We start from the raw sequence: 27,125 nt of genomic DNA, 5'->3' as shown, positions 1-27,125 counted from the left end.
TATTAGATTTTACTTATTTTTCAATAATTTCTACAGCCAGAAAAGAAGCTCTATGTATTAATAATTCTTTACCCATGTTATTACTTTAATTTCCTTCTATACAGATAAAACTTTCATAGTAATTTCTAAATTAATTTGCCACTTGGTGGCAAATATTAAACCTGCGCTTCAAAAATTCTCCAGAAAGATATTATTATGTTGATTATTTTCCTTAAATGTATATAAAAATTAATTTTATTTTATCAATGCCGTTATTTTTATTTTTATCAAGATTCTAAAAAAAGAAGAAAAAATTATGTTTGCCGTTTTTCAATTTAGAACAAAAATAATTACTTTGTAGCTTATTTTTCTTTTATTAAAACTGAGTGAAAGAAAATATTTTCCCATTTTTAAGATATTGGAAATATATTCGTGTCTGTTTTTGCAATATAACACATTTCTGGATTTATCTTCCAAGTATAGAGGGAAGGAAATCGTAAATTCGGGATTACTTTCAAACGAGAAGTCCTAGGATATTCAGCAAAATCAACTTGTTCACGATTTTCTAAGTGCAAAAAACTTCTCAAAGTATTTAGAAAAAGTAATCAAAGCGATTGAGTTTGTGATGGTGAAGAAACCTATGTTGTTTCCGATTCTTTGATTCGAAAATTGAAGATGATATAATAATTTTAAATAGAATTTTTATTTCGATGAAATCATTGAGGCAATTTTCTCCTATTATATGAAAAGCTTTTGAGTTTTACTTGTTGCTAAAAAAAAAAAAAAAAAATCACTGTTCCAGTTGGAAGACTTGAACAAAACCAATTTTTCCGGTGTTTTATTTGATCTTTGTTGAGATTCTATCTGAATTTCATTTCATTCAGTTGGCTCATTACTCAAAATAGTTCGTGATGTAGTCTCAGAAGATAAAATAACAAACAAGTATATCTGATTTCATTTTTTAAAAAAAAAGTATATTTACACAATTTACAATTCTATTAAAAAAAGTGTCGGCATGTTAAAAAAACGTTACTTTCAGTGCGTGGCAATGAAACTTATTTCCGTGAATTCCTTTTATTCTAAAAGCAAAAGATAAAATATACGTATATTGAAAAAATATAGTATAAAAAGTATTTAAATGTCTGTAAGGTGTAGCCTCTCCAACTGAAGAAATTTAACTGTATTATATTGCAATCGAATATAAATCTAGTCGCTATTGTCCTCTTATCTCGGCTAAAAAGACAAATTATATTTTTTTCCTCTCCCCCCCCCCCCAAAAAAAAAAAAAAAGGATTTCAGTCTCACATCAATCCGAGAAAGGAATGATAGCAATATCTAGTCACTCTGTAGTAGAGCCGCAAAAGAAATCGAATACTTTCATATCCATTCATTTCACAGATCGACTAGATTTCGGAATCAACGAAATTATTCGTTCACTTTGTGTTTGCGATAAGGACCGGAATATATTTCCTGTCATTAACGATCCTCATCTATAAACAACATTTTGAAACATGTGATGCTGTGATTGATATTGAGTAAATGATGAAATTTACCGGTATCCTCAAAACTTTCAATTTTTTAAAAAATGTTTCGTACCGACGATATTCTTGTGCAAGAAAATTAGTTCTTGGAATTGAAACTAGTTGTGATGACACTGGTGCAGCAGTTGTGGATGAAAATGGAATTATCCTGGGCGAAGGATTCGAATCGCAAATGAAAATACATTTAGAGTATATATATTTTACTTCATGTTTTCATGTTTATCCTGGATATATTATTCTGATAGGAAATGAACTACAGAAATGTTTAAGAGTTATAAGGATTTTTATCCTTAATTGTTCTTTCACCATCAAATTAGATTTCCTATAAATTTGATGATTTAGTTCAAAATATTTTATTTAGAAGATGGAATTTGTAGATTTCTTTCGGAAAGTTGCTTAAAATTCCATATCTTTAATCAGTGACAGACAAATAAATCATGAATTGTGTTTATTAAATATAGACAATGCAAGAATTTTATTAAAACTTGATTATTTCTTTTCAGTTCTACTTTCCAGTTTTCCATGGCTTAAAAGATTTATCTTACTTTCATTGAGATTATTCACATATTAATTTTGTTATTCTGTGCTTTTTTTTATAAAATTCTTCAACAATTCTTATAAATATATTACTTTATTTGCCAATAATGCAATCACACAGATTTTCCTTATATTTTTCCTCTGAAGTCAATCTTAACCTTTAAAACATAATGGTACTGAATATGTGAAACCTTCTTTAATAAATTTATAGGATTTTTTGATAAATACTTCAGTCATTTTAGATATGCTCCATGTTGTAAGAAAATTTTGTATTTAAATCTTCTTAGTCACATTTGAAAAAAATTTATCCTTTTACACTTAGTGTCCCTTTTTTTTTTTCTTCTTTTTGGCATTTACGTTTTACTTTAATAGATTTATAATACTTACAAACACATTTTATTGTTTTATTCTTTTTTTTGTTTGCCAAATTGATATGTATTCCGAACTCTAGACTAATTTTCAACTAGTAGAAAACACCTATTGATCAGATTTTGAAATCTTAAGTGTCACCATTTTAATTTTTTTTCCCCTTGATTTAATTGCATAGTGATTTAAAGAATTCAAAAGCATGTTTTTTTTATATTTTAAAATCTTTTAATGCAGTATAAATGCTTTTTCAATGATTTTTTACTAATTTTTCCGTATTTTTTTAAAATTCGAATTTAAGTTATGTAGTGAAGTTATATTATATCTAAGCAATATAGTGAAAGCGTGCTTTTAAAGCAAAGATATTCAAATTATACTTCTTGATATTGTTGTTGCATATAAAAATATCTAATTAAATGAATCAATGATACTTTTGATAATAGGAATTTCAAACTCATTTAAAGTTTCAGCTTATGCTTTAGAATATTATCTATATAAAATTAAATTAAAAATTAATATAAAAATAAAAATAGTTTTTTTTTTTAGCTTATTGCATATTTTGTTTTAAATTCCCTCTCTCTCTATATATATATATCTTTTGCTTTTTATCCTTACTTGTGTATGTGTTTTTGTAAATGCCAATGATCTTCCATCCTGCACAATATAATATTATTCCAACTTATTTTTTTTTATTACTAAAATTATGTGTAAATTTTTCTTCTGGCAAAAGTATACAAACTTCTTTGTTTAAAAAAGTTGTCTTTACTGACAAGCAGTTTGACCATCATATTTATTGTATAAATTTAATCATTGCAATTAATATTGTTGAATTATATCTACTTATGATAAAAAAAATTCTTATTTAAAATTTTAATGATGTAACAAACATTGAGCATTCCAATTGCTATCCTTACTAAGTGGTGAAATTAATTGGTAAATCATTCTAGTTATTGAGGTTGGGGACTTAGTCAGTAATTTATTTAGAGAAATTGGATGGTAGTTTTGAGGAAGTGGTCATTGTTGATGGATGTAAGGATTGTGATTTTTATTTCAAATAATAAGGCCGGAGCTGTGTTTAAGGCCAGAGAACTTTTTCATGGCTTTTCCTCATACAAAAAGCTTATATTGAAGTAGTATTTTAAAGATTTCTTTTGAAAATGGTGGATGGTGAGAGAGCAACAATTCTTGTTAACATATATGATGAATTTGTAGGTAAGGTAATGGTCCAGTGGTTGTGACTAAGGGACTGGTTCTTTGATTTTCTTAATTATTTTAAATGCATGAATGTATGCATTGCTATGAAATAGTAATGGTTTTGCATTATATATTTTGAAAAAATACTGAATTGTTTGGTGACCCTGCATTTAAATATAAACTATAGTAATAACAACAAATAAGTACCTTTAAGAAAATGTTATATATATATATATAAATCTAATTTAAATTCTGATTTATTTCCTAATTTTTATATTAATTTAGCTCATATTAAATTCATTCTAAAATGTTCTCTTATTTCCTGATCCAATTCTCTTTTTTTATTTAATTAATGCCACATGTGCTCTGTATAACTGCTAGTTTCAGCATTTTCCCATTCTCCGAGAGAAGGTATAAAAATCCTTAATGCTTATAACATTCTTTTAAAGATACCTAAAATTCCCTTGCCTCAATTGACACATGTCAAAGAAATCCCTATTAAATTCTCTTAGTAAAATGATCGAAAGGAAAATTTTCTGTACTTGTGTCGTGATGTAGGCTGATGTATTTATTCTTTGTACATAAATTATGCTTTCCATGTTGAAATAAAACAAAGTTTTAAAATTTCTTCTATTCAGCCACGCATCTGCTAAAATATGTTTATATGTATATATATATTTGAGATAATCTGTTCCAATCATACATACTGCTTTTCAGCATGAAAAGTTTGATATATGCTCTATTCAAAATGTTAATATGCAGGTGTTTTAGATATAGAATTTAAAGTTTATTTATTTGAAATTTACAAAATCTTTCTTATTTATCTTGACAAGATAGCACTATTTAGTGAATTATTTTATATAAAAAATTATGTAATAATATTTTATATGTTATTTTATACCTATCTGAATCTTTATTTTTAACATTATAATTTTTTATAGCAATGGCGGAGTCATTCCTCATATTGCAGTTCATTTCCATAAAGAAAACATAAAATCAGTTGTTTCGTCAGCCTTAGAAAACAGCAAAATAAATCTCGAGGTTGGTATATTCATTGAAACTCTGGAACCAAATTAGTAATTTTTTTTTCAATCAAATACTTTATTTTCTTTGATTAAGTAGAGATTTTAAAAGTATGTTTTCTCAGACCTTAAGTCTGTTTTAGCTAACTGTTCTTCAAGCTTTATGTAATACAGTTCAGTATGTTTCACATGTGAAATAGTAAAATATATCAATGTGCTAGATTCTTTTGCTCACTCGACTTTAATAAAATATCACTATCCAATGAACACCAGCTTATCCATGAAGCAATTTTTTTACAGCCTCTTTTCTTGAATTTCACTTATAAGAAATAGCATCTTTCAGGTATTATAAAATTAATTTCAGATGTGTTTTATTTCATTGGCGCAAACCTGAAATAACTGACCATAAAACAAATTTCTTATCTTCATCGAAAGACTATATGGATCAAACAGCTATTGTCAATTAACTTTTATTTTGTTAATTTATTGGTTTTAAATTAGTATGAGCAAAAGCTGAAAACTTTTTTTTAACACATTATATTAAATCTCTTTTTTAAGGAGAATTAGAATTTATCTAAGCAATTACAATCATTTTGTTTTTTTCGTTGTCATAATGTATGTTTAATTTAAGAACAAAGAAATCCACAAATATTTCAGAAAGTTGCAGTTTTATATTTTTGTTATATTTTCATTATTCTCAGGAATAATAGTACCATTCACATAGAATAAAATAAACTTCTTTTGGTTATCTGGCAAGTAATTCATTAGAACAATCATTCTAAGATTTTGAAAATTGTTCCAAACCATGTACTTCTTTCTTGATCTAGTTAATCTTACAGTTCATAATTTTTAGAAGATCTATCAAGTTGATTTATACAAATTTCAGAATCAAGTTTGCTTATTCTTCTCTATAATTATTATTTAAAAATTTATCACTGATCTGTGACTATTATTTCTTTTATTTGTTTTCTTTTTTTCTTAATTGTTTTCTGTTTACAAATGCATATACTAGTTTCTCAGATTATATTATTTCTTATATAAAATTGGATTTTATTTTAAAACTTGATAATATCAGTAGCAAATGATGTGCTTTGTTACATTCTCCTAATTTAATACAAGCTGATTTTAGTTAATGGTTGTTTCATCAAATTTATGAAGTACTCTTTTAAATTGTTATCATTGTCTTTTTTTCACTTTGAACAGCTTTCTTTACATATATATTTGACTTGCATTATTTCTTTTGAAAGTACCTACTAACTTATTCCACATTTCCTCTATTATACAGTTATCATTAAGATACAAATCTGCTGCAACTAGCAATTTGCATTTTTTATTGTTGTTCTTTTTAATGCCTTTGCTGTCTCCAACTTCTGATGGAAGTTTTGCAGTATGTTCTTTAACATTGTTGTTATCAAATGTCTCCATGTGAAATTTCTGTATTCAAATTGTTAAAATTATATTTCTTATTCATTTTTATGTTTGTGCTTTATATTTAATAATTATATTTAATTTAGAACAGATGAGAATGGTATTAGAAAGGGCATAAAGAAAAAAAGAATGTATGATTATGAGAAAAAGCATACAGTTGCCCAAAACCAGATTTAGAAGTATAATTCATTGCATAAATACTGTCGAATTCATAAAAAAATTTTTTTTCTTCATACAGAACAAAAGATTTACTGTTCAGTTCAGTCAGATTATGTTTACTTTTTTGTATAGAGTGAATATTTAGAAGAAAGCTGTTGAAATTGTTATGCGGAGTTTGTTGAATCTGCATGTTTTAAATTTTACTGATGCTGGGGAAAAAAGAAAAGATAGAAAGCTAAAGACTTCAATTAGTATTTAAAGGAAGAAAAATATTAAATATTTTTATTTATTTGTAGTTATTGTGGTCATTTTGATAAAAGTGAATTTTTAAAAATATTACATAAGTTATATAAAAGTAGATGTCACTAGAACTTGCATTCTTAAATATATAACTTTTAAATTTCAAGGTAATATAAAAAGCTTTTTTTTTTTTTTTTTTTTTTTTTGAAATAATTGCCAGAAAATCTCAGAATTATGAAGTCAAAAATTATAGAGTAAAATCATAGTTAGAAAAGAAAAAAAAAAGAAAAAAAATGGAGAATTTTTGTTATCTGATAACATTTGTTTGTATAGTACTTGAGTAAACTTTTATTTGATCTCTGATTATTCTAATATTGGTATACATAAGTAAGTTAAGAGGAGAAATCTTTCACTTTTTAAATAATTGAAGCAATTATTATTTATTTATTTATTATTATTTTTTTTAAGGATGTTACAGCTATTGCTGTTACAACTAAACCTGGTTTGAAAGGATCATTGCTAGTTGGAGTGACATATGCCAAACAGTTGGCTGAGATATCTAAGAAACCTCTTATTCCTGTTCATCATATGGAAGCTCATGCCTTGACAGCACGTTTGCTTCATGAGTATGCTTGACAAATATTTCTTTACATGCCATTTTTTTTTTCTAGTTCATAGTGGCATGTCATTTTTTCCATTTTTTGAAATAGCTGCATATTTATGCTGCATGCTCTCTTACATATCTAGAAATAGTATAATTCATCAAAAATTGTATAAACTTTTATTCATTGAATTAAAAATAAATAACTAAAAGTGTTTTGAGTCTGCTATTGCTTCATTTCTTTGGTAAAACATAAAATTTGATGAATATGATGGTTGAACATGCAAGTTTTTATTTGTCAGGGGAGAAAAAAGTGACAAAAATAATATTTAGAGTAAATTTTATGATTATAAAAAATATTATAATTTGCACAAGTGAGATAAATGAATGTATGAGTGCCAAATGAAACTATAAATATGAAATTCTTTTATGTATGCATGCCATCATTTATTATTTAATTTAATTATTATCATCATTCGATGTTGTAATAGACACAGAACTTTTTACATACTATTTTCTCAAGATATTCAGATTTATTTTTTGATTTGTAAAAATCTGATCTTTTAAACTTGTAATGTTATCTACGTTCTTTTGATGCACATGCTGTTAAAATATCCCTGAAAAGAAAAAGAAATATCTTCAGTATTATTTATCTGATTATAGAGTTTCATAAATAAATCGAGCATAATTATTTAAAGCAAGAATTTTTCAAAGGAGTGAATTATCTATAAATAATCATAAATTTTTGCCTTATTTTTGTAAGCATGATTTACACAAATAGTTTCATTTATGTTGAAAACAAAATTATTTCTTCTGACATTTATCATCATTATTATTTTTTTTTCTGATTGAATTATAACTGTAATGTTCATGAATAGAATTTTGATCATTTTGCCTGAGACATTATTCCATAGACAGCTCAAAGCACCTCATGTCATTTTATTGTAAATCTTCATTTATTTATGACTATATTTATATTCAGAGTATTATATAAAAGGCCTCATTATATATTTATTATATTTGCCAATGTTTATTACTATTTATATATATATAGTTAATAAGTAACTAGCTATTATTTGATTTTTATTATGTGTTTTATCTAATATTTTTGTGTGTGGTTCTTATACTTTAAACCTCAAACATACCAATACTAGAAAATAGTAGTGCAGTTATCAGTCATTCCAATTCTACAATTTGGCAATATGTAACCAAACAACAAATGACTTTTTCATTGTAATCAGACCTTGATGATGATATGAAAACAGTGATATATTTTTGGAATATTTTTAGAGGTTTCTTTTTGCTTCAATTTTAAACCTGAGATACATTATTACAATGAAATAATTGTTAAAGCTGAGTTTGCAAACATTTTCCCTCTCCTCTACATTTGCTTAAGTATATATATCTATAATCATTTGATTCTTCTAATAATTTTATTATTAATCTCAAGAAAGTAACTATTTCCTTGGGTTTATAATTCCATACTTGGGCTTTTGAAAAATGATTAAATCTAAACCATCTTTATATATATATTATATATATCAAGATACATAAAATCAGTTTATATATTGCCCCAAAAATAATGCATAAGTTCAGTGATTGAGGTTATAAACTGAATTTGTGATTTTACATATTCCAAATACTAGTCACTGTACCTATGCTCTGCCTGCATTTATTTTTTTATAGGTATATAATATTAGGGAAAATAAATATACTTCTATATCAAACCATTTTTAAAATCTTATATTCCACTTCTTAAAGTATTTCTACCCAAATTAATTTATTACTATTCAGGTAAACAGAATTGTCATTCTCCCTTTTGTTGCATTTATGTAATTAGATTGTTTGGAGTTCCACTCTAGAATTTAGCAAATTATATTTTGCCATGAGAGAAATATCATTCTATATTGATACTGTCAACTTCAAGAGATTAACATTTTAAGAGAAGGTAACTTGAAGCACTCCATATTCTCACATACATGATGCTTTCTTAATACAATAATTTAATATTTGATATAACAACATTTGAGGTGTCTTAATATCAGGTGCTTTGAAAAGAACAGAATTCCAATTTTCTTAGACCAAAGTGATGTTTACAGAATTCCAGTGTGTATGAAAATAACCTTAATTTTATGAAAATAATTTTAATTGTGTTTATTTTTTCATTATTATTATTTGCAAATACTGTAATTTGCATTCACACCAATATTACTTTAAAAGCCATGATATTCAATTTTTTTTTAGTTTTAATCATGTACTTAAAACCTAGTATTTGAATTTTGAATCCGAAGAATATAACAGTAATGGCCAACTCAAAAAAAAAAAAAAAAAAAAAAAAAAAGAAGAAGGAAAAGGAAAGTTGAATTCTGGATATTATAAAGTTGAAAAGAATCCAAAAATCTATAGTTAAAAATTGCACAGCTTGAAGAAAGTATCTGGTGATGTGTTTGCAAAAATATAGTATTGAAGCAAGTGCTATGAAATATGTGATAATTTAGTAAAAATTGGCAAAGTAATTAAGTGAAATAAAATTTTATTTTAATGAGCCGAATTTAAGAAATAATCAATAAAAAAAGTCTTATGATATATCAACTAGGCATATTAAAAGTTTGAATTGCTTAAACTTAGCCAAACACTAAAAGAAATTGCAACAATTTTAAAAGACTACATTTAAAGACAAATTATAAGATGTTTGCATATTGAAAGGTGCTTATAATATGAGAAAAGGGAAAGTATCTTCAATGAAAACAACATTTTAACACTGGAAAATATGTATGGTATTAGATATGATAAAATAACAAAGTGAATCAGTGATTATTAGATATGGTTACGTAGCAAAAGTAGGTTATTGTATTAGATGTAATTAAATAACAAGGTGAGTTTAATGTTTGAACCAAATATAAAATAGGGGATTGTATGAGATTGTGCATGAATTAATTTTCAAAAATTAATTAAAATTGGAAAAATAATTATAGAAAAATTGGTGCCACTAAAAACATTTTTTTAAATTTTAACATATCGTGATAATAGTCTTTCTGTAATGACAGGCTTTGAGGTTATGACAGAATAATTGTAAAATATTTTTACATAATGTCAGCCCCACTCCCTCCCTTTCATTAAGGAGCTTAACAAATTCTTAATAATGCTGTTAATCCTTCCAGGTACTTTGGAAGATGTGCAACTTAAATGTAGAGTTGTTTAAGGTTCATGCAGACATTCCTTTATATATAGCTTTTTATATTTTAAAAACAAATGACATTACTATTTGAATAATTGGTATCTTTTGATGATACTTTATTTTATCTTCCTTTCAACCAAAGTACCACTAAATGTGCTAATTTTAAAAACTTTACTTAGTAAAAAGAACGATTTTTCTATTAAATTGAAATTTCTTCCCTCACTTGCCAATACCTTGGCAAGTGCCAAAAACTATCCAAAATATACCAGTTTTTATATGTGATGACTGTCAATCTTATAACGTTGAACTCTTTTTCCTAACAATATTCTGTCTTTGACATTTTTTCAGCATACAGTTTCCCTTTATTTGCCTTCTTGCTTCTGGAGGCCATTGTCAACTGACTTTGGTAAAAGGTGTTGATGAATTTCTACTTCTGGGGGATTCTATGCATAATTCTCCAGGAGAAGTGTTGGATAAAGTAAGCTTAGTATAACTTTATTTGGATCAAATGGAGATAAAAAATAATGTGTTATTATTTATATGATTTTTGTTTTCATACTTTTTCTATAACTTAAGCAGTGTTAGATTGAGTAATATGAAATATTTATTGGTTTGCAAATAAACTGTGCACATAATACTCACAAATTTCTCATATATTTGGTTTAGGTTTTATCATTCTTCAATTGGAATTAATAAAGATAATATAAATATATCCAAAATGCCTTTTCCACTCACAGTTTTCTTGTTTTCTTCGTTGATTTTGTGACCTTGATATTTTTCTTAATAACTTTGAACATCTTAATAAAGAATAAGGATTTATACTAGGATAAAATTCAAAATGCTATATATTCATTAATTCAGTTTTTTAATTATTTTAAATTTATTTTATTGATTTTTTAAAACATTATTTTTAATATTAATATATCAAAATGTATTCTATTAGATATAGTTAATAGTTTTCCTAGACAGTAAACAATTAAATTAAATGTATAATTGGGTATCATTCAGTTCTTTATATTATTATTAAAGAGTATATAATTATTTATAGTTGTTTCTTATTATTTTTAATATGTAGGTATTAACATATAAGCAAAAAAAAAATAATAATAAATGATATGTGTATAATATTTTCATTCAGTTCAAACAACAATTGATTTATTTTCTAATTCCATCTGTAATCTAGAGCTACATTTCTTGGTGTATAAAATCGAGTAGGTAATCTGAAAAATTGTCTCTCTCCATTAACTTTTTTTTGCCCAAGCTTTAAAACCGATTAAAAATTTTAAATAGATTCCTTATAGAAAGATCTCTAATTGCAATGTTCTCATGACACAACTTCAAACCATCCTTTGTTCAAAAGTTTTGTATATATGTGTATAATGTTGGATATATGAGTTTTACCAGCATTGAGTGGATTTTAACTTGTTTGGGACATGTTATAAGGATTGTAGAAACTTAGTTGAAGCAACTAGCTCAGAAGCGGTGGAAATGTTGGGGGGCTGAAATTTTTAGTTATCTATAATTTCCTTACGATTGAAAATAGATAAATAGAGCAAATTACAAGATTTAGTGTTTAATTAAGATGGACACTTTTTGTATTAAAAGTTTTTCTGTCAGCAATTGCTTGTAAGTTTAGGTCTTAAAAGTTTGACTTCAATCCTAACTCCAGCTAATTTTACCAGCAACAAAAACTAACTAAATAAATAAAAATAGACAAAATAAAACTTCAATGTTTACTTTCCTTTCTTGTTTTAAAATTGTTTAAAAGCACAAAGACTTAAACTTTATAGCTTGATAAAAATTGATTAAATAAAAATAATGTAGCAGAAAGATTTATTGGCAACATTTTGTGAAAATGATTTGATTAAAATATTGTAGAAACTGCATACGGCTTAATGTTTTTGAATGTATTTTATTATAATCTCTATCTTGAAAGCAAGAATGTCAGTGTGTTTGTTTTGTGTTTATTCCGCTTTTAAAAATTAATCAAATTATTCTCTAAAATTGTATTTTCTTTTGGATAATATAAATAAAAATGAAATATCACCCACTCATCACATAATCCCCTTAATCAGTAGTAATAGATGCTTGAAATTTTTCAGGTGTTTGTTTTTTGTATAGCTAATTTCTTTAAATGTAATTAAATATGGTATGAAAGACTTAACTATTATTTCACTATTCAAAGATATTACTCATCAAGAAATTTACTATTATGGTAATCAATCAATTTACTAACTAGGTGTCATTTATCTTGCAATGTGTAAAATAAGGTGCTGGTAAAATTTTGAATTATATTTATCTATGTTCATTAGATCTTCTGTATAAATTTGCATATATTATGTAATGAGCATAAGTTTTACTATATAAATGCATTTTTTTTAACTGAACCTTATTAATCCAGAACTATTGTTAATTTCCCATTCCTTTGAATTTTTTTTTCTTTTTGTCTGTTGTATTACTGGCAGTAAAATATTGTATTAAAAATGCAACCATTATATCTTTAAGGCAAGTAGGGTATTTGTATTCAACTCGTGCAAGTGATTAATTGTCAAAGATGCCGTGTTAGTCAATTGACTATGCTTAATAATGATATGCAGTTAAGCCTAAAGTTTACCATTGGCATGTAGTTAATACATAAGAACTGCAGTTTGTTTTTAGAAAAACAGATGACATACTCACTTTTATCTCATTTAGTATTTATATTTGAAATATTCAAAAGTGCAACAGATGAGATCTTAGTCCCAAAATGAATTAAGATATGCAGATATTTTCAGCCAATATAATTGAAAAATCAGGCAATAAATTCTTCATTTTTATCATAAATCTGTATTCTCTGTATTTATTTTTAAGTAAAATAAATGCAAATGATAATTATTTTTTAAAAAATATGTTTGAAATGCAAATAATACATTTTTAGTTCTTCCCAGCTGATACCATCCTTTGGTATTGCTTAAAATTTTCACAGCTTTTGTGTAATATATATTTTAAATGCTAAAATAATTTTATTTTATTTTTTATAAACTTTTTACTTAATATTATTTATTCTGTAATAAATGCTAAGATCAATATTTATGATTGCTTCAGTATGTAATATTTTATTGTTTTTATCCAATGTTTAAAAGAAATTTGAAAATATTAACTTAGAGGATAAGGAATCCATTTAAATTGCCTTTCAGCTTTTCAAAGAGGATTTGTTTTTGTACAATACTGCATGCTAAATTGCACCTATCTAACATATTATATTGTCTAGTTATGAAAAAGACTTATACAAAAAGACTCACATTTTAAAAATATATTCAATTTTCAGAGAGTGGTATGAAACACAGAAAATTACCAAAAGTTGATTTTTCCTGTTTGTGTTTTCCTTTGAAAAAGTAAAAAGAATAGAATTGTTAAAATGTTGAGGAATTGTGTTTGATTTCATTGAAATTTCAAAGAGTAGCAATAATAGCAGAATCTGAAAATAAGAGATATTTTGGAATCATAGCTTAAAAGTTTATAATGTAATATGTATATAGTCATTGCTTTTTTTTATTCATTTTAAAAAATGTAATTCTTGTTGCAGAATTAAGCATGAATTCTTCAGAAAAGTTTATGAAAAATTTCATGAACTTTTAAAATATACATTTGTATTATTGAAATATCACGATTTATGTTAATAATACATATTTGCATCTTATTAAGGTAAATACTGCTTTACATCTTGTACTTTTTATTGATGAGAGAATACTACTATCTAGCTTCATTGAACATATTTCAAAATTTTTGTTACTATTTTTATCTTCTAAATATGGGCACTAGTAAGGAACTGAGAGATTATATTAGCTTTGATCATCTATAAATGTTAATAAAAGTTATAGGCTGCCTCTGTAATCATTCTTCAAACTTTATTACTTTTGTATGTAGTTGAGGAAAACAAAACAAAATATTTAATAAACTAGTTAGCCATTATGTAAATGAAAATATGTATTAATTTTTAAAAAATTAGAACAATATAGAATTAATACATGAATATATATATATCTATTATGGCTTTCATGTCATTTTCCTCTATATCTATGACAATAATAATGGATAACTTGATGACTTTTAATAATATTTTTTATGATGATTAATAGTAAAAAAGATAGATAAATTGAACAAGCCAGGCATTATTACATCTTTACAGAAATTACCTATTTATTTGAAAACTTTTTTTAAAGATTGCTTTGTTTTATCTCTTTTTTAAAAAAAAATCTTTTAGAGAATTTTATCTAGTTTAAAGTGTTTTGATTAATTAATAATATATATATATATATATATATATATATATATATATATATATATATATATATATATATATATATATATATATATATATATATATATATATATATATTGGAAAATGATAAACTTAATTTTTTTAAAAGTGGTCAACTTGTTATTTTAATTGGAAATAAATATAGTTTGATCAATTGGAAATAATTGCATAAAACATTTCATAGCACAGTAACAATCATATTATTTTAGTAATTTATTATGGTTAAAAAGCAGTTATTTTTGTATTAGCAAAATATTGTAAGATGCTTGGAGCATCCTTTTATGCATACTGAAAACTGCTAAATAAAGCCATTGATTACATTTTTTAAAATAAAAATATAAAAGATCTAGTATTTATAAAAATTAAATTTTAATATATATATATATATTGTATGAATGATAGCTATTTCAAATTTTCCCACTACAAAATATGAGATGCTGGTATATATAAATAAATACAAATATATATATATATATATATATATATATATATATTCCTTCTGAAACATGCCAATTAGACTATGCTTTAATAAAAACATTTTGGGTCTGTAACACAATTTACTTTGATTCTTACTTTTTTCCATATTAATAAGTCATAAATTAATTCACTTGTTAATTTTCAAATTATTAGAATAGTTTAAGAAGGTAAAACTTGAACTAAAATTGGATTTTTTCAGTGTTTGATTAAATTTATAACTATCCTTTGATTGCATTCAGAACAAAATCTTCCATTTTTAAATTTCAAAAAGAAAAGATATTTCATACTTAATCAATATTTTAGCAGATTTTTTTTTTGTTGTTGTTTTTCTTTTTTTTTTTTTTTTATGGATGTAAATATAAATATCAGTTTATTACAAAAAGAAGGATAAAACATTAGGATGTGTCATTTATGTCATATTAAATTAGCTCAGGATATTAAAGTTTAGAAAATAAATGAGCTGTGAAGGAATTATATAATTTTAATTGTCATTACTGCAAAGCTGAAACAACCTTTTCAGTAAATATACAAAAATGTAATGTAATAAGTTTTAGTAGTAAAAGAAAATAATCCAATGAAGCATTAAACACTATTTTAATATAACAGTGGAAATTATTGTTTGCAAAATGTTTTAAATAAACATCAGAATTATCTTTAAAAAAAATCATATATCAGTTATGCGACATTCTTTGGAAAGTTTTCAATTTTAAGAGTTATGAAATGAAATCAAGTTTATTTCATGATTGTTCAAAAGCTCTTGACATAAAGTTTGTTTTAGTTTCTAGTTAATGAATAATGGTTAAAATATTTGGGAAATCTCTTGAGTGCATTTATTATACAATAAAATACGCCTGTAATCAATTGAATAGTTGATAGTCCATTATAATCTACTACAAAGTACTGATAGACCACATTTGCTTGTACAATTGTTAGAGATAATTAGAAAAACAGTAGTCCAGTTTTACTAATTCTTAACATTAATAATTAAATATCTTGTTTTGCTACTTTTAATATATTTATACCTCTTAAATAAAGCATTTGTATTAAATAACATCTGCTGTATGGTTCCATTTCACATTACGCTTTCTAAAAACTCAATTTTGTTCAGATAGCAAGGCGGCTGAAACTTCAGAATCTACCTGAATGTTATGAAATGAGTGGTGGCCAAGCTATAGATTATATGGCCAGAAAGGGAGATCCCACAGCTTTCAACTTCCCCCTTTCCATGACTCAGTACAGAGACTGCAATTTTTCATTCTCTGGATTTGTTTCCTATTCAATGACCACCATAGCAAGAGAAGAAGAAAAATATGGTATGGTCCTTTTTTTTTTTTTTTTTTTTTTTGTATTTTAAAAATATTTTGTGGCATGTAGTATTCTAAATTATATGACGTTAGGAAGAAAAAAGAATCTTAAAATATTGAAAAAAATCACGAAACAAAGTTTAATAACATTCAATTGGTGTTAAAATTAAACCAATTCAAGGAAATTTGTAATTGTTATGGACAGAGTTATAGGAAGAGAGATGTAGATGCAATTTTTCTGTGTTGTTTATTTGGTTATTGGTTTATATATATAGGAAAATATAAATATTATTCTTTGGATTTCATTTAAGTAAATTCGCAGATTTATTCTTAAAATAGAAATTCCAATAGGTAAAAGGGGAAAAAAGGAGTTTTTCAAAGTGTCAAAAGATGAAATTCAAGGCCCTTTTAAATTACTCTTATTAACAGTCAACTTGTCATGCATGTTGATATGCAAAAGGACAAGAAAATAATTCTGTCTGCAGATTAATTTATGCAAATTAATATTTATTAGGTTTGTGATTGTTGAAAAACCATTCTTAAAATGTAACATCATCTCAAATATTTAGGACTCGGGCTTTTTTTCTATATTTCTGCAAGAAAAAAAATTTAAACATATTGCTCTTTGGAAGAATTAATTTTCTTTTGTTTTATGGTAATATTTATGCATGAGAAAGAACTTACAAGTTAGCTGTTGCATTGTTCTCTGTAACTATGTTCAAGAAGAGACAGAATGAGGAATAATGTTTCAGAAAAAAATATCAATGAATAGTAATCCAGTAAAGAGATAATTGTAGAATTGCATTCTATGTAACAGTAGCTTTGAATAGTATTCCATAGAGAATGTTTCAGGAAAGATTTCCAATTTGGACAGAATGTTTACAGCAAGCATTCAGATTTACTGTAAATATTTTTTTTTAAATAAATGAAGGATTTATGTATTAAGGAATTAGTGTACTACAAAGGATAGATATTATAACAAATAAATGATAATAATGAAGACGTGTTTAAAAAGGCAAGAGAGAGAGAGAGAGAGACAGTGAAGTAAAGAAAATTTCTGAAAATGATTCCATAAGAATTTAAATTATATAAAAATCATTTTCATGCATCTTAGTTTCTTTTAATTTGCCTTTTTTTTGCCATATCAGCTAAGAAATAAAACTTCTTCCATTAAATCTGTGCATTGTATTACAAATTAGTGTTAAAAAAATCAACTCACCAGGAAAATAGTTAATTAAAAATAAATTAAGGCAGATATTTTGATCATGTTTTCAGTTAAAATTAAATGTTCAAATAAATACCTTAAATTTTTTTGAAAAGATAATAAAATTAAGATATCAGATGCAGAAATTTTAGCTCTAGCTTTTCATATTTTCTGAGAAATGTGATCATTTTTCTTTTAAAAAGTTTCTTAAAATTCGATGAATTGGATGTGTAAAACTAATTTCTGTTAAACAAAACTTTTTTTTCATTGGTAGTTTACTGATACTCTTACAGTCAATAGAAAAATACTATGGCCAAATATGAGCTCATGCAAAACAGTACAAATACTAAAAAAAAATTCTATATAAAATGTTAAAGTTCAGTCTTTGTGATGCATTGAGTCATCTCTACAACTGCAAGCATATCAAATTTTCTGGCTGTAAGTGAAAAAAATCTGGACACCACACACACATTGCCTTTCATAAGTATAGGTAGAGATTATATAAATAACTTGTACATTTACAATCTAAAAATTATTTAATTTCAGGGTTGAATAATCTAATTTGTATATAGGTAATTTCTTTAGATATTGATGACAAAAATAATCAGATGTTCCATGCTATCTGTAACAGGTTGCAAACATGAAATACTATTATTTTTCACTTTCATGAAATAATGATGTTTGAAAACTCACTTATTTCCTGTCATTATGTTATCTAGATACATTTTTCAATGTGTTTTTTAATTATAAAAAGTGACTTCACTTTTTAACAGTACAGTGCTAGTATTTACATTTTTAAAGGTTAAATTAATTTTGAAGCAGGAATTATTTTTCCCATTTCGAAAATTAGTATCAATTTGCTAGGTTGCATTTAAATAGCATTTACATGAGTTTTTTGTACTTTATTTTAGAAGGCTTTTCTAGAAAATGATTTTCAATTTTTTCACATTCCATTTCCACTGGTAAAAGTTTTTCTTATCTGTTTTGTTTGTTTATTTTTTATTCTAAAGAATTTCGGTGTGATACATATCTATGTGAATCTCATATTAATACATTAGATAAACTCTTCATTCATTAAATTTTTATTATTTATTTCAAAATTTGGTGAAAACTAATTATGATAAGTATAATACTTTTCCTATCTGTTCTGACAATGAACATAAATTCATTTAAAATCATATTATGCTATATCTGAATTTGTTAATATGATTGTGATTTTATGAATTATTTAGTTTGATGAACTTTCTACCGTTATTATTAAACATAACAAAAATTTAAGCTTAAGAAAATGATTTTTTTAAACATTTTTTCTTCCTAGATGTAGCTGCTGATGGGGTGATTCCATCAGTTCATGATTTCTGTGCCTCCCTCTTACAGGGTTATGCTGTGCATTTCAGCCATCGAATCCTTCGAGCATTTGCATTTTGTGAGCAAGAGAATCTCATAGCTAGTCATCAGAGGAGTTTGGTGTTTTCTGGCGGTGTGGCCTGTAATGCATATATTAGGACTGCATTGGAGCATTTGTGTACTTCCACCTTGAATGCAAAATTCTTTGTACCATCTCCTAAATTGTGCACAGATAATGGCATTATGATTGCATGGTATGAATGTTGTGTAATGCAACTATTTTATTGTAGTAAGCTTAGCTGTTCTTCTAGGAATATGTTATTCACTACTTTGTTTTCTATTTCACCACTTAAGCTTACATAATTAAATGTACGATGTGTATTCAAATGTGTGCTATTATTTACATGTTTAGTTGCATATCCAGTTATTTATACAAATGTTATTTCCAAATACATTTAAAATATATTAATTTACTTTAAAAAAATTCCGATTTGCATTTACATTATAAATATAATGATATATGGCCTGTCTTATTAACTTAGTATTAATTATTTACCAAAATAGTAAATTTAAACATGTTAAATAAATACTTGGGAAAATATTTTATTAAACTTATTTGCTGATAGTTTATGACCTAATGATACTTTTTTTATTTTCTGCTGCATTGTGTAAGCTTTTAAACTCAACTTTGTTTTGTAAAATTTACCATCAGTAGTTAGTTTTTATCATTAGTTTTTTGATAAGTCTATTTCATGAAAATAATTATAAAACATTTGTAGCAAAAATTTCCTGAATCTTGTAATGAATTTTTTATTCATGATCAAACTTTTCATTACTAAAAATAACAGAAGTTTAGTTGTACAAGGGTCAGATTGCTCTAGACCATATGATAGGTAATTAAAATTATGTATATATAGCCATTGTACTCATAAATTTGGAAATTTTTTGATTTAGAGAAAAAGATAAATGCATCTCATGATTTTAATTTTTATTATCATATAAACGACTGTTTTATTATTTTTAGTGCAGTCTCCTAAGCAGATATGAGATACCAAGATTCTTGCATTAAAATTAAATAAATCTTTCAAGGAAATCACTGCATTATATAAATTTGATTCTAGGTATTTATTGTCTGTTGCCAAAATTGTTTCTCAGCCTGAAATTTTTTGAGTAGAAATGTAAAAGACTGATATTTTAGTCTTTTAAAAAGCAGTAAACATTTTTAAATAGTATTAAATTATAAGGAGCCAGATTCAATAATTAAAAAACTATTTCAAACTAAAACCAGATTCAATAACTAAGTGTTCACAATAATAGGTTATTATTGTGTATATTTAGAGAACATCCTAACAGGACATAATTGTATAAAAGTGTCATATTTTTTTTTTATTATTACATTTGTATTTTAATAATTTATTGTATTTTGTTGCTGTCAACAGGAATGGTATGGAGAAGTTGAAAGCCAATATTGACATCCTACTTTACACAGAAAATCTTGTTCCGGATCCTGAGTAAGTGATATAAAGTACACTTAAAAATGTTTTAATATTTATTATATTTATCAATCTTTTGCTTTGTTTTTAATGACCATAATCTACTAAGTAAATAAAGCAAATTAAGATAAAGGAGTTTAGATGTAAATGTCTGACAATAGTAGCAGGATATTTGAAATTTTAGAATATAAACATTGAACTGAGTATGGAATTATGCAGGTTTTAAATTTAGAGCATGTGTATCTTAATGGGTATTGAAGCATTTTCTAATTACTGGTTATGTGCTGAATTTAAAACAAATTATATTAAAAATATATGTGAAAAATTTGTTTATTTTTCATGCTTTCAAATTGTGGAAAATTATATAGCATTCATTTCATCTCCTGCAAATACTGTATTTAGCATTTATATTTGGTAGTGGCGACAGCATGAGGAGAAATCAAAGGATACAAGTGAAATATTAGTATTAACTATTTGATATGATTTAAAGCTTAAATTTAAAAAAAAAAACTTTTAACAATCAAAGCATTGGCCAAAATAATTGCTGTAGCACAAAGCTTTAGGAAATACAACAAACAAACAAAAAGAGACAAATAAAAAAATTCAATTAGGATAATGCAAAATATAATAAGTTATAAGACTGTATTACTGCATTTTGTTTCAGGTAATCACAATGTGTAATTATTAAATTAATTGCTAGTGATGCATCTCATTATATGGACCATTAGTGATGGTGACAATTAATTTAATTGATATGCAACTTGCAGTTTAAAAATAAAGCAATTTGCATTTAATATATATTTTGTTGTTAAATCTATCTTAAGCAAATAAGTTTTAATTATCATAATGGCTTATAAATTCTTATAAATATAATTAATAATTATGCTTCCTGTTCAATGCAAATTAGTTGCATAGTTAATGAGCATAACAGCCAGTCACAATAATCCCTGTTTATTCAGCTTAGTTCCGTGGTAACGGTAATTGACTGTAATTTGAAAAAAAAAAAAAAAAAAAAATACATAATTATAGAAAAAAAAGTGTAGAAATTGATTGCATGTCCGATTTGAAAGAAATATTCAGAAATATTAGAGTGCCTGGATTTTATAAATGTTCCCACTTAAATTTTGAAATATTTAAGAAATAATCACTGAAGTTATTTGTATAAAGTTAATATAATTATATTAATCATATTTTTGAAAATATTTATGAATTATAAATACATTTATTTGTAATAATTTATAACTAATCTGTATTTTAAAAACAATTTTCTAATAATTCAAATGCGACTTCATTGTAACTTTTAACTTCAAAGTTGCACAAGCTGTTAATTTCCCATGATTATCAAAATGCTTTGTCGAAAAAATTCCTTTCAAAATACTTTCTATTGCTCTCTTTCCTACTTTCTGCCTTTCTGTTCAGCATGTGGCATCAAGTTGTCAAGTCTTTTCAAAAGAAATCTTTGATAAAAGATAAAAATTGGACTATTTTTTAAAATCATGATGAATAAAAATTGTTAAAGAACTGTGTACATGCTTCTTCAAAGATTGTTTTACAAAACTCCATAAGAATGTCATCTGTTTTAAAGGGGAAACTAAACAAAAAAAAAAAACATGTTATTTGTCAGTGTCTTTTTAATGTACTTCATAAACATCTGCAACTTCATAAACATTTTCTGCAAGCATTTAAATCCTCTCTATTTAAAGTTACTATGGTCATGTCTCATCTCCCTTCTGCTGTCCTCCAGATAGTTCATGAAAGTGTATTGATATTTGAGAAGAATGTGTGTACTTCAAGTTAAATTACAATTTTTAAAAGTGATTTTTTATACGAATAAAAGTTGATTAATATTTCCTTCGACCTTCTTTAAAATATGCAATGCTTTAAGTGTTTTTAAAAAGTGATATATTTTACAAAAAAATTTATAAAAATCTTAAAATTTTATTTAACTAAAAACTAAAACTTAAACTTTAAAAATCTTTTATTATACATGCACAAAAAAGGGAAAAAACATTGGTGCGACTTTATCAAGATAAAGTTAGAAATAGGTAAGTAAAAAATTGTTCCAGCATCTTCTAAATGTTATCATACGTAACAATAACATTAAGAAATACAACTTTTTAGTGACATTAAAAATAATTTTAAAGTATTTCTGAAATATTTTGGAACTCATTTCATTTCATACATTGATTTTTGAAATTTATTAATTTAAATATTTTGACATTTAAAAAAATTGAAATAGCAATTTTTTTCAAAATAAAATTCTAGGTTCATTGTTTATCAATCATCATTCAATCAAGTATCAATTCAAATATCTAAAATTTTGAATTTTCGGATATTTTGTTTTAAGAATGGAAAGTTATTTTATTGCATTTTTTTCTACTTTTATAGTTTTAATTGCATAGCATTTTTTTTTCTTTTTATTTTGAAAAAGAGTTCAAGATATATTAAAATTTTAGTGTTGCTATGAAATGTTCTTATATTAAAATGAATTCCTTTTATAATGTTTGTAAACTAAATTCATATTAATATGTTTTGAATTATTGCTAATTTGAATACCACCATAAATAAGTATCTAGTATTGTAATTGAGAGATGCTGCTTGTTTAAAAGTTGTCTTTACAACATTGTATAAGCCAAAATTACAAAATTATTTTTTTAAAAAATCATTACATTTTAAAAGTTTTCTATAAATTTATTTTAATGCAAATTGTTGTTATAAGTGTCATTAAAGCATAGAAAAATATTTTTATTTATTAAAAAAAATATACCTATCGTTTCAGTTTTCAAAAGATTAATTTTACCTTAGATTGCTAGAAAAAATGGTTTTGTTATTAATGTACAAAGAAAAAAGAAAATTCCTTTATTTTGTTCCTTCTCATGGTTCGAGATCAAATATTTCACTAATATCAATTTCATCAACTTAATATTCGGTTTCACATTACCAAGCTTTGACCATAACCCTTGCTAAAAAAATAACAGACATAAACAAAAATACTTTTACATAATTCTGAAAATAAAAATGTTGACTTCTACCCTTTTCGGACCTTTTGAGTGTTAAAATTTCATATCTCAAATCAACTCAGGGGTTAAAAAAATAATAAAATGAAATAATATTTGAAAATACTTATAAAAAAGAAAAAAATCGTGAAAAAATAACCTAATTAAATAGTGCATTATGTCACACTGAAATGTGTTCCCATTCTTAAGAAAAATTTAGATTGAACCGTGAATAAATAATTACATCTGTAAAAAAATAAGTTTTAAAAAAAATCAATTATTTTTAACCTCTTTTTTTTGTTTGTTTGTTTGTTTAAACTGTTTCAAAATTAATTTCCCATGAAGAGCTGATTCTTGCCTGATATATGCTTTGTTGTTGGCTTATGAAAGAAATTTAATGAATGACGAAACTTACATTTGGGTATAAGGTAAAATATATTTTTTAAGCAATAGCATGGCCGAATAAAAGAAGAAATCTTTCAATATTTTAAATTTCGATTTATTCTATCCCGGAAGGCATGATTTATGTACAAGAAAGGAACAACAACATGCATTAGTCGACAACACAAGAGAAGAGCAAAAGAGACCAAAATATTTTTCGCCAGTGATTTTATTATTTATTCTGATAGGGATTTCTTTGATATGTGTCAATTTAGGTATCTAAAAGAATGTTGCAAAACATTAAGTATTTTTATCCTTTCACTCAGATTGTGCAAACTTGCTGATTAAAGCAGTTTTACAGAGCTCGTGTAAAAATTAATTAAATAAAAATAGTGGAATTGGATTAGGAGATAGAATAAAGTTAATATGGAATTAATTAGGATTTGATTTAGATTTAGAAATATCATTACATATATATATATATGCCCCTGTATGGCATGTTCTCCTGTACCCCAATGCATGAAGTGCATCACTACTGTGATTTACTTTATGCATTGTCTTTTTTGGGGAATGCATAGGATGAAATGCAACAGCCATGTCTCTTTTGTATAATCTTATGTACATTTGTGATCCTGTTCTTCTAACAGTCTCCAAGAGTAACAATACTTTTGTCACTGATGTTAAGCGAGAAAATATAATTGACACCAAACATTTATATTGAAAATTGTTGTTTTTTTTATTATATTTTCTTTTTTATTCATATGTTTTGATAAAAAAATATATATATATATTTTATTCTTATGTCATATTTTATTTCTTATTTGCATTTTGTTTGTTTTGGCAAATATCAAATTTTTTTTTTACGAATTACAAATTAAAGACTTTTCAAGTTTAAGCCATAAAAACTTTTGCATGAACTTTTTCCAAGCTAAGAATTGCTTAAAAAAATTTTCAAATATTTTTGATCTTATGTGGCAACATTTCTTTGTAACTGAGTACTCACAACAACAACTTCTTGTAAATTAATTCTTCATTTTATCATATAATAATTATTATTTATATAAAAATATTTAATGAAAAGCTGTTTTAGATTATTTTTTTCATATTATTTATTTTATTGTTTTTAAATTTTTGTATATATATATATATATATTTAGTGAGCTATTATTTTCTGAAAATATAAGTTCTAAATATTTAAATTTTTGAAGTTATATTTCCTGCCATTATATTCAGTTTGCTTCACCATGCTCATTATAGCTTTTAAAAAGAATTCTTGATAAGAGATAAAAATTAGCCTCGTGTATTAAATAATGAAGAATGAAAATCGTTAAAGAAATCTATGCCTATTTCTTCAAAGGATGGTATATATATATATATATATATATATATATATATATATATATATATATATATATATATATATATATATATATTATGGAATATGTTATAAATGATTCAACATTTTGTATATGTCAATAATGTATGATAAACCTTTTATTCTCTATATAAAATTTTGTGTATATATTCAGAGCAGTGGATATATTTATTCATTAGAATAAAACTGTTTTTGTAAAAAATACCACTTTAGTAGACTATTATCTTCAGAAAATTATCTCTAATTAAGATAAAACAACAATTTATTTTCTTTCATAGGAATTCTATGTGTAACAAAATAAATAAAATATGCATTTACTGTAGACTTTTACAGAAAACATATATTACATTTATGTACAATCACTATTATTAATTTTCTTCAGTTGTCCTCTTGGGGTCGACATGAGAAGCTCTGTGAGAAAAGCGTCTATAAAAATGAAAAGTCCAAGACTGGAAATGAAAGTCAAAGAAGATTTGATGCGAAGTAGTTCGTGAATGAGTTATAGTGTACAGTAATAAATTAAATATTTTATTTCATTGTGCATTTACTTTGATTTTTGTAAATTTGTTGTTAATTATTTTTTTTCTTCAAAGTGATATATTTTGAAGAAAAAAATACATGTTTCAAATTAGATAATTCACTATTTAGTCTTTCTGAGACAGTTTACTGTGTCTTTACTTCATTTCTTTTCTTTTTTTCTTCCAAAAGAGCTCTTGACTGCATGGAAGATATAAAATAACAAAAAAAATAATAATAAATAAAAATCAAGAAAGATATGTATTTTTATGTTATTTTAGATCTTGATGTATCCATAAACTTAAATTTGCAATGAAAAATTAACATATGTGACAATGATACATTTTTGTAATGAAAATTCTAGTTTCATTGAATGAAATAAGAACAGGGAAATGCAGGGTGGCTATAATTAAATGCTATACTTTTCCCAGAGATCAAAATCATGTGTATAACAAATCTCAATAAATTCTAATTATTGCCTTTTTTTTTTTCATAAATATGATGCGAATGTAAATAAATATTATAGGAGATATTTAAAAAATCAATCGCTAATTAATTTTCATAGGAAATCTCTCGCATTTTCTTTTAGATCAATGAAAAAAAAAGTTTTTATTTGCCATAAGAAACCATCAACAAATCCATACTTTCTAAGAAAAAAGTTTATTGAAAAAGGGCTAGAACTATGTTGAAATTGAATTCCTTTTGCGGATTTCACAGAAATCACCAACTCTACAAAATTAAATCATTATAGGTAGTATGGGTCATTATTGTAAAGAAAAAAAGTTGTTTCTTAGTGATCTGTGTAGAGATCGTTTTTTCTGAGTAGATGTATGTATTATTTTAAATATTTTAATCCTAAAAAAGTATCTTAATTACACCTAATATTGTTCAGTACAATACTCGTACTCTACTTTTGATTTACAGGGGTTTGTTGTTAAATTTATTCGTAATCTCTTGCCGCACTTTCATTAATATGGAGTGAACATTTATTTTCATTTCTGTGCCTTCAAATAAAGATGCACATCATTCCACTATCAGTTTTTAAGGGTTTTTTTTTTATTTGTTCTGTTATCCAAATACCTTGAAAGTTATAGAACAAATTTCAGTTTTTTTTTTAAATCCATTTATCTAGTGATAACAGGACGTTCAACATTTACCAGTTAATAATCTAATGAGAGATCTGATACTAGAAATATCAGTTTTGTGCTGTTGGCATTTACGAATCTCTCTAAAACGTACATTCTGGTTAAATATGATTTTAAATATTGACATTGTAATTACACAGTTTTATTAAAGAAAGAAGTCTGTTTATAACCAAACGAAAAATATATTCCGGTCATAATATATTTTTCGGTTTGACTGTAATTAAATAATATATGATTGAAATTTTATTTATGATATTGCAAAAGAAAATCATCGCTCGCCAATACTTTTGGCGATAAATTCCTCTTTTTTAATATTAAATCTTTTAAGAAAACTAGTTTAAT

General features: G+C 25.0%; 1 protein-coding gene across 1 annotated transcript; it reads left to right on the top strand.

Annotated features, from left to right (window-relative positions):
* The first annotated feature begins 1,412 nt into the window (after positions 1-1,412).
* On the top strand, positions 1,413-25,658 carry LOC129981921 (tRNA N6-adenosine threonylcarbamoyltransferase, mitochondrial-like). The gene is made up of 8 exons (XM_056092977.1): positions 1,413-1,709; positions 4,559-4,658; positions 6,935-7,092; positions 10,594-10,723; positions 16,131-16,335; positions 18,849-19,131; positions 20,317-20,388; positions 25,505-25,658. Exons 1-8 carry the CDS (start codon positions 1,519-1,521, stop codon positions 25,614-25,616), a joined length of 1,251 nt encoding a protein of 416 aa, XP_055948952.1. The 5' UTR covers positions 1,413-1,518; the 3' UTR covers positions 25,617-25,658.
* The last annotated feature ends 1,467 nt before the right edge of the window (positions 25,659-27,125 follow it).

This window comes from Argiope bruennichi, chromosome 8, assembly GCF_947563725.1.
Source record: "Argiope bruennichi chromosome 8, qqArgBrue1.1, whole genome shotgun sequence".
Lineage (NCBI taxonomy): Eukaryota > Metazoa > Arthropoda > Arachnida > Araneae > Araneidae > Argiope > Argiope bruennichi.
This window is presented reverse-complemented; position numbering and strand designations above follow the sequence as displayed.